This window comes from Pinus tabuliformis, chromosome 8 (assembly GCF_031772625.1).
Source record: "Pinus tabuliformis cultivar Carrire ecotype Pingquan chromosome 8, CPIR1, whole genome shotgun sequence".
Classification (NCBI taxonomy): domain Eukaryota; kingdom Viridiplantae; phylum Streptophyta; class Pinopsida; order Pinales; family Pinaceae; genus Pinus; species Pinus tabuliformis.
The window spans coordinates 2,058,793,422-2,058,802,521 of NC_142294.1; the positions used below are offsets into that span (position 1 = coordinate 2,058,793,422).

Genomic DNA, 9,100 nt, shown 5'->3' on the forward strand with positions numbered 1-9,100 from the left:
TTTATATGTGAATCCAGTTTAGTAACCAATTTCAATGCCACTATAACCTAAAATCTGACCCCTACAATTTAATTTCATATTACTATAATAGCAATGCTTCGAACTTGATATTTTTCAACAGTCTGCAATAGGTCACTTTTGAGGAGAAGTAAGCTTACAAGTGATTGAAAAAATACACTCCAATCATAAATAACATGCAGAAGAACTTAGAAGATCCTCACAACCTAGAAAAATAAATCAAATAAAGCCCACAACCATGCAAGAGAAATCTATAAAGAAATTTTATGTGTGAATCCTCACTATTTCTTTCTAGATTTCTTGTTTCTTTGTGTGAATTTAATTATTCCAAGCCTCTTGTAATATGAAATTTTATGTGTGAAAACCCTTCCAATTATGAGTTTCATATCAGAGATGTATTTAGTCACCTGTAAGGCTCACGTTAAGGAAATGTAAGATTGAAGTTACAATATATAGATAAAGCATTGATTGTTGTTTCTCATTGATTGCAAAGGCCAATGAATTACCTTGTTTTCTAATATATATTTTTTTAAATCAGAATTTCATGGTAAATCTACAGGTTGTTCCAACCATGCCAAGAGTTTCTATTACATATCGTACAAATAACAAGAGGAGATGAAGGGAGAGGGGGGGCCAACTATGATCCTATTCATCAATTGAGGATAGTGGGGTGATGTGAATGCTCCCAATTCTCCTAGCAATGTCGTTGAAAAGGAAATTGTGGTGGAAGATCATGTTATCCCACCATCAACCACAGTGCAAGGTGCAAGTTCAACAAAGAAAATCAGTTCCATCAAAGGTTGGACAAAAGAAGACATTCTAGATGCAATTGATGACATCGAGTTTAAGGGATATTCAATCTATGCCTATGATAAAAAACATGGTATTGTTTCCTCTAACATACATATTTGGATAAATGGGTTGACTAATACAAAGCATAGAGGGCGTGTTACAGTTATGACATAAGAGGAGGAGAACAATATGGTTGAGTGGTGTAAAGAGATGGCCTATTTGGAACATGGGTTAGAGCTTATACAACTTAAATCCACAGTAGCTCAAATTTGTCAGGGGATGCCAGTCCCCTTCAAAGATGGGTTTCTTGGTAAATCATGGTGGAGAGGATTTTAAAAAAGGCATCTAGACCTTGTGTTACGTACAGTTGAGGGCCTTGACAGAGATAGAGCTTTACATCTACACCCTGCAATTGTGTCCAAGTTCTATAACACTCTTTCTGTTGCATATGAGCAACACTAATATGCCCCAGACCATATAAGGAACTATGATGAAACATGCTTACAGGTAGGAAGGAATTGTGGTATGTGGGTAATTTCCAAGAGAGGGAGCATAAATGTGCCTAAGATTTTTCCTAAGAGCATGGATTGGATCACTATTTTTTGTTGTGTCAATGCAATTGGTTCTTCAATCCTAGGATTTTATCTATTCAAAGGTAAAAATCAACTAAAAAACTATATACAGAATTGTGAACCAAGTGCATGCATGACTGCACATCCCCATGCATGGATGAAAAAGGAACTATTCCTAAATTGGCTTTGTCACTTTGTTGCATCTGTACCAAGTGGTGTCTCGCCTAAAAACAAACACCTAGTGATTTTAGATGGGCATGGAAGCCACATGGTTGTGCAAACAATTGAGGAGACCAACAATTTGGGCATTGACCTGCTAACATTGTCGGGTCATACCACTCACAGATTGCAACCCATTGATGTCAATGTGTTTGGGCCTTTCAAGAACTATTTCAGGGTTGAGTGAGCTTCGTGGATGGCAAAGAATCCAGGGGTAGAAGTAAAACGGTTTGAGCTAGCTGAGCTTGCAAGTAAATCATTTAAAATGACTCTCACACCTTCTAATATCAAGGCTAGATTTAGTAGTATTGGTATATGGCCACTTAATTTTGATGCTCTTATGCATGATATTAGTTGTAGCCAAGAATTTGATGTGGAAGGTCAAGAAGCAGAGAACTTACAAGACCATGTTAATGCCCAAGAAGATGTTGTTGATGTTGAAGGTATAATGTCCCTTTCTGAAGGGCACTTTTATGGTGATGATGATGAAAATGTGAGTGAGACATAGTTTAGTCATGAACCAACTGTCAATATCGTGGAGGTTTTCACACCCACTAAATCACCTTCCAATAATGAATGTGATATTCCATATGAGGTAGTTGATGAAGTGAATGAAAATGCATTTATGATTTCAAATGATAATGCAACAAGATTAAGCAATGATAAATTGAGCATGCTAACCCAAGTAATCCCACCATCATGGTTGCCAGAGGCCATGATGAATATCAAAACACATAATGTGTCTACTACCAATGAGGAAATCATGGACATGCCTTCACAACCATCAGATTTGAACACAGAACTTGTTCGTTATTTTGTGGACAATGGATCATTGGAAGAGGAGCCTATTCAACATGAAGTACCTGAAGAAGACAAAAATGGGGGCCAATTATTTCTACTAGAGGTTGAAAGCCAAGCATCAGGTCCTAGTGAACATGGGACAACAAATGATAAAATACTTGGTGCATTCCTAAAGCTACCAATAGAGAGAGTGAAGGCCTCTTCAAGGCACTCAACATTAGATTGTCTTCGATTGGGGAGGAGTTCATAGTTTCTCACATCTGAAGATTATATGAATTTATTGTTTGAGTCTGAATGTAAAAAAAATGAAATTTAGGAATCTAAAAAGAGAAAGAAGGAGTTGGCCAAGGAAAAGAGAGTTGCAAGGATTGCAGCAACAAAATCTCGAGCAAAGGAAAGGTTGGAAAGACAAAAAGCAAGGGAATATAAGGAACATCAAAAACAATTGACAAGGGAAGGGAGGGATAAAATAAAGGCTCAACAAGTATTTGAAAAAAGAGGAGGGGTGATAAGTAGGAAGACTATGGTCCAAGCCAGTTTGAGGAAAATATGATGTTGTCCAACATGTTGGACCACACTACAGAGCACACACCATCATACCAAGACCTGATTAACATCCAAGTACCTCTCTATCAGTCAGTGGTCGTTCCGACCTCATATACCCCTATCAGTGTAGGCTTAATCCTAATTGTGTTTATATGACACCTGCACTCAGTGCTGGGGTTAGTAACACACGTGGACACTTGGGATACTTAGTCCCTCCATGGATACAAGGAGAAAATTGGAGTCAAGAAAATGGCAACATTCAAGCACATCCTAATCAACCAATCTTGGGTAGTCCACCATACTTGGGTCAGGCAGGCAACTCAACAATTTTGGGCAATGCAGGAAATGGAGGCCATCAAGCATAAGGGTGGCATGACTTATTTTTTGTAACCACATCACAATGTGAATTTTGTAAGGATGAAATATGTTAATTGGTTTCATAGTAGAAGCTAAAATTATACACAATTAAGGATTATCTAGTTCATCAGATTTAGGATTCCAAATGATAAAAATGACATTCTCTTCTACACAATTACATCCAACTTTACTTGATTTGAGAATGTTTGTTAATGGTAATTGTGATGGTTAAGGAATAAAGGTAGATCAACTGAATTCAACAATTTGAACTCTATTGAGATAATATGATATGTAAATAATTGAACTTTGTTGTGGATAATTTAATCAAATTTAGATCAACTAAATTCAAGAATCTGAACTCTGTTGAATTTGAATTGGAATTCTGATCTAAAAATTATTTTTATTTCGATGTGAAGATGCAACTAAAACAAATATGACTAGGATAATCATGCATTGGTCTAAACACTTAGTAATGGAAATAGTATACCAATGGTAAAGAAACTAGCTTACATAGTGACCATTGCAAATAATTACGTCTTTAATAGTAAATAATTAAAGAATCCAACTGCCCCAGCTATCTAATAATTTAAGATATATATAAATTCATTGCAGATATGGTATTATAGATATATATATGAGCATAATCATTTAAGATATATATAAACTATATTACAGATATGGCATCCTACCTGAATCATAAAAACTAGCATCTTTAGGTCAGGCAGAAGATCAAGGACAACATAGATCACAATGCAAACCCTGGTCAAACAATCAAATATTTTCATTGTATCAATGACATCAGTAATAGTAAACCTCTACTCATTAATAACATTAAGTTCTAGCAACATTGTATCACAGCGTGAAACCCTAGCTCATTAGTCCAACATCATATTCTCACTGGCCAGCATCATAGACAACATATATTGAAGGCAACATATCTCTGATCAACAAAGTGACGAAACCCTAGCATATTAGCAACAATTATGCCCTCAAATTTGACAAACCCTAACAACATATCAACAAATTCTCTCCAAACTATTACTTAACAATTATAGTGTCAAAATATATTCAAGGAGACTAGCCCATTCAATATTAATCCTAGTGACTGCCTAAATACATACATTAGATCATGACAAGTCATGGCAATCCATAAGGGCCACAAAAATATAAAAAAATGTGTCTTGTCACCATAAGGGCCACAATAATATACAAAACAGTGTCATGTTAGTTGTTTAAGGCATCTTAAACAACATTGACACCAAAAAAAACCATAGTCCTCTTTAAACAAAAAAACCTAAACCTTAACAACATATCAACAAACGCATATCAACATGTAACCCTAACAACATATCCATAAGGGCCACAACTATATAGTAAACTGTGTCATGTCACCATAAGGGCCACAACAATATACAAAATTGTGTACTGTCATTGTTCAAGGCATCTTTAACAACACTGGCACCGAAAAACCCATAGTTCTCTTTAAACAAAAAAAAAATCCAAACCCTAACAACATATCAACAAACACTCTCCAAACTGTTAAATATTATATGATATAGCATCTCTATGTTTACCTTTTCCATTTCAAGAGGTGATCCCCTTACCTTTAGCACCCATTCCCTAAAGAAAAACCAACCAGTTGAATCCATGTTTGTTTGTTGGAATAGACTATAGGCTAATTGACATGGAAGGTTACATGGAAGGCTTAAGGAACCAATTCTGTAGGGCTTGAACTCTACAACTTAAGAAATATTATTGTTTATCAGTAAAGAAAGTTCTAACATTCAATCAAAACAATTAATCATTCAAAGGAGAGTTCCTATGGTTAATTGCCTATTTGCCAGTTGTTATGGCGATGAAAGTATGAAATAAGGATCTATATCTTTCCTAAATATTTTCAGTCAAAAATCTATACAATTTCATTTTATGAGAAAAACTTCTTATTTTCAGTGGAAGATCTATATAACTTCATTTTATGAGAAAAAAATTTGTAACTCTCCTAAAGAAAGGCTCACTGCCAATTTGAAAGGTTGTATATGAAACAAGGATCTGTACAATTCCATTTTATGAGAGGCTCACTGCCTATTTTCTAAGGATTCAATTTTCTTACCTCAAGGGAAGCAAGGAAACAATTGGCCCTTCAAGCCTAGCTTATGTCGAGTTACAACCGGTCTTATTCAATCAATTGACCAGTAACAAGAAGGATAGAATTTCCAACTAAGAGAGCCCTATGGTCAGTGAGTTTCAAGCCCCAATGGATCACATATATTTGTAACTATTCGATATATTTGTTTCCCAGTGACAGAAGTAACCAAAATAGATGCTAGTATGATAGTCCTGTTGTAGTCAAATACAAAAATAGCGTAGAAAATCTTTGAACACCATACCTTAATAGTATTTGAACTGAAGTGGTTTCAAATTAAAATTCCTAATGTAGATTTTTCCTACATACACACTTACCTCATAGATTTTTCAAGGCATCTTTAACAACATTGGCACCAAAAAAACCCACAAATATTTAACAACACTGGCACCAAAAAAACCCAAACCCTAACAGCATATCAACAAACACTCTCCAAATTGTTAATTAAAAATTACAGTGTCAACATATAACCCTAACATCATATCAAGAAACACATATCAACATGTGACCCTAACAACATATCCATAATGGCCACAACAATGTACACAAAATTACACAAAACCCAAAGCCCACACAGTTGAAGGTGTTTAAAAACACAGGCAGATAATTTGAACAAAGGAAAAATAATCCATTCCACTAAATATGTTTAAATACATAGGTAGATATGTTGGTGGGATAGTTTCCTAACTTTCAGTTGTCGTTTCGTTAGCTTCCTCCATGCCAGCATGCCACAAGAACCCTTAATGCTCCAAATATCGTAGCTCTGACTGCAAATCGCACAATGACCTGCAAGACAAGCTTCACACATTTTAGTGAGGTTAGACATCCCTAAACCTGCAAAAGACAAGCAAAACTCAACAAAAAAGCTCATAAAATTACACATATACTTGAAAAACCCTTTGGAGCATGAACTGGTCATATCCAACACCGAGTTGGCCTAAATCCACCACAGGGACAAATGCAGACGAATACCTAGCCCAATATACCAGACAAGGAATGAAAACCATCCCAATAAACCAGAAAAAAAAGATGATAACAACTGAAAAACCTCTCAAACAAGCATCAGAACTATCCCATAACCCACTATCGATGACGTTGAGGATGGTTATGGTTGTGACCACCATTGTAGTAGCAACATGCAAGTACCCAACAACATAAATGAACAACTACCAAAAATAAACAGAAATGCATAGCGTAAAAGAGAAGCCTACAAGACTATACCCTAAACTAACCCTAATGCTCCCTAAACCGACTAAACCGGTCACTAGGTATTGTGGACAAGTGGACGCATGCATCCAACAGGTGTCGTACGCCATCGAGGCAAGGTTTCGTGGCATGGTTGCGGTCTAAGGTGGAGGCGTTCAAGTAATGGTGTCTCTACCTTACTAAAAGGGAGTATTAGATGTGTTTGTTCTATTTATTACTTATTCCTCACCTATTAGAATGTTAAATGAAACTTCCATTTGCATGAGGTTGACTAGTGTGGTAGTTAGGTTTTGTATTTTATTTATTGTTTATATTTTTTAAGAAATTTATTTTTTGTATTTTATATTTGTTTTAGTTTAATTAAATTTTATTATGTTATGTTTATGTTTTATATATTTTATTTATTTTAATTAATTAATTATTGTTGGACACCTAATCCTCTAAGGGTTGGTGTGGAAGATGAACAACCAAAAGAAGTCCAAGGGACCACTTGGAATATGAAACCAAGGGTCACTCCTATGTATTATAAATATGTATCATTGTGAATAAGAAATACAATCTCATGTTTATCTTTCCTATTTTGTCTCTGCCATATGTGTGTTTAACATGGTATCAGAGTTGCAGGCGAATTTCTGCCCTGCTCAAATTTGAGCCACTAATTGTGGTCTCTCTGTGCATGTCAATTCTACATGCGTGCTGATAGAACTTCCATTATTGTGTGCATGCCTATTTCATGTTGCACACTGTTCGGCTGACCTCTCTCAGCTAGATTTGTGCTGGGTTCTCTATCCATTGACTCAAATAGAAAAAAACGCGCCTGACACATCTACCTTCTGCCAGCACAAATTCCTGACTCTGAACGATGGTGATTCTCTGCGCATGAATGAATGGCTCTGTTGAATATTTCTGTAGCCTGACATGCAACTGATTCAAATGGAATACAGTCTTCCAGCTATGTGGAAATCAGCTCGGTCGCTGCTTTTTGCAGTGATATTTCTTCTATGGATCGGATCATTTTCTTTTCTGTTTGGATCCGTAAGCTGTTTGTATATTTGTAAATCTGTTCTCTTTGTTGATTGAATATGACACCTCCATTTTGGAAATACCGGCTTTGTGCAGCATGATTATTATTTTAGGAGGTCGAAAATTTTTGAAGGTTTCTGGGTTTTTTTCACTGATAGAAATAAAGCACTATTCTGAGAGATAATCTTTCTGCGGCCTAAGTAGAGTACTAAATGTCTTACTGGGAGGTCGAATCTATTTTGGCTTGACTCTTTTGGGTTATTGTTTTATGCATTCGTCAAAGGTATACGTTGGGATGTTTGAAGACCAGAACGTGGTTATGACTGAGGGATTCAAGATATATTGCAGAAATTTTCTCACTGAAGTTTGAAGGCACATCTTTGAAACGGAATTTGTTGCCCTAACTAGAATTCAGGAGGACATTTAATGAAGTACCCTTGCTCAACAAATCAACGATCCTCTGCGGCCAATATAATTCTAGAAAAACATTTTGACTTGTGCACTGCTAATCTGAACCATGACTGGAATGTACAAGGAATAATTGTTGAGCGTATTGAAGTTTCATTGCCATTGGCATTTCAGAATCTTATAGATCGAATGCCAAGCGAAGGAATTCGCTAGACGCTGGAAGTGCAGATCTCTCAAGGACAATGTACATGCATAGAAACACCTGCAAATATATTACAATGTAGTTAAACAAGAAGTTAATGCTCTGTGGGTGAGTTTGAAGGAGCGATATGATAGTATACTTCATCAAATTCTCAAGTTAGTGGTCGCTCTTACCACTGTCTGTTGTCGTAGAAACAGCTGGAAATCGCAAGTGTGCAAAGGCACCAATAGTTGCAAGCAAAGCAACATCAAACAGAGCACCATCAACATCGAGATAGTATATATCCAAGTATGCCATCCAAGCTGCTTGTCCCTTTGGTATTGATAGTTCCTTTAAGTTGATAACCCCAGAACTCGCAAGGACGCTAAACAACTGCTCAGAAATCACAGTTGTTGTATCTATAGGTCTGCCAGGCCGAACATCCAGAGAAAAAATGGGTGGCATTTGAAAGTCGACAGCAGTGCACCCTTCATCCGAAGTGTTTGTAGCAGGCGTCATCGCTTCCAATTTCACTCCAGCCAACATGGTAGCACTTGGTTCCTCTGGCTTCTTTGATCGACTAGGAGCTTAGACACGAGAAGTTTGAGAAACCTTGCATTAGATATGGTCATGTTGCACAACCTAAGAAAGGGGAGGATTATTTCCTTGTCAAGACAGATTGTCAGAGGATCCCTGGGAATTCAACTACCTCATAAAATTTCAGATTCTTGGTACAATTTTCCCACATTCAGCGCTGGGTATATTTTGTTAAAACAAACTGCATTAGTCCCTGAAGATTTCAGTTTTCGGTATTGTTTCTGTATATGGTTTTTA

At 36.4% G+C, this 9,100-nt stretch overlaps 1 protein-coding gene across 1 annotated transcript; it reads right to left on the reverse strand.

Moving 5' to 3' along the window:
* Positions 1–8,443: 8,443 nt before the first annotated feature.
* LOC149244729 (exosome complex component rrp43-like) lies at positions 8,444–8,785 on the reverse strand. Its single transcript, XM_089371629.1, has one exon. The coding sequence runs from the start codon at positions 8,783–8,785 to the stop codon at positions 8,444–8,446; it is 342 nt and encodes a 113-aa protein (XP_089227755.1).
* Between the last annotated feature and the right edge of the window lie 315 nt (positions 8,786–9,100).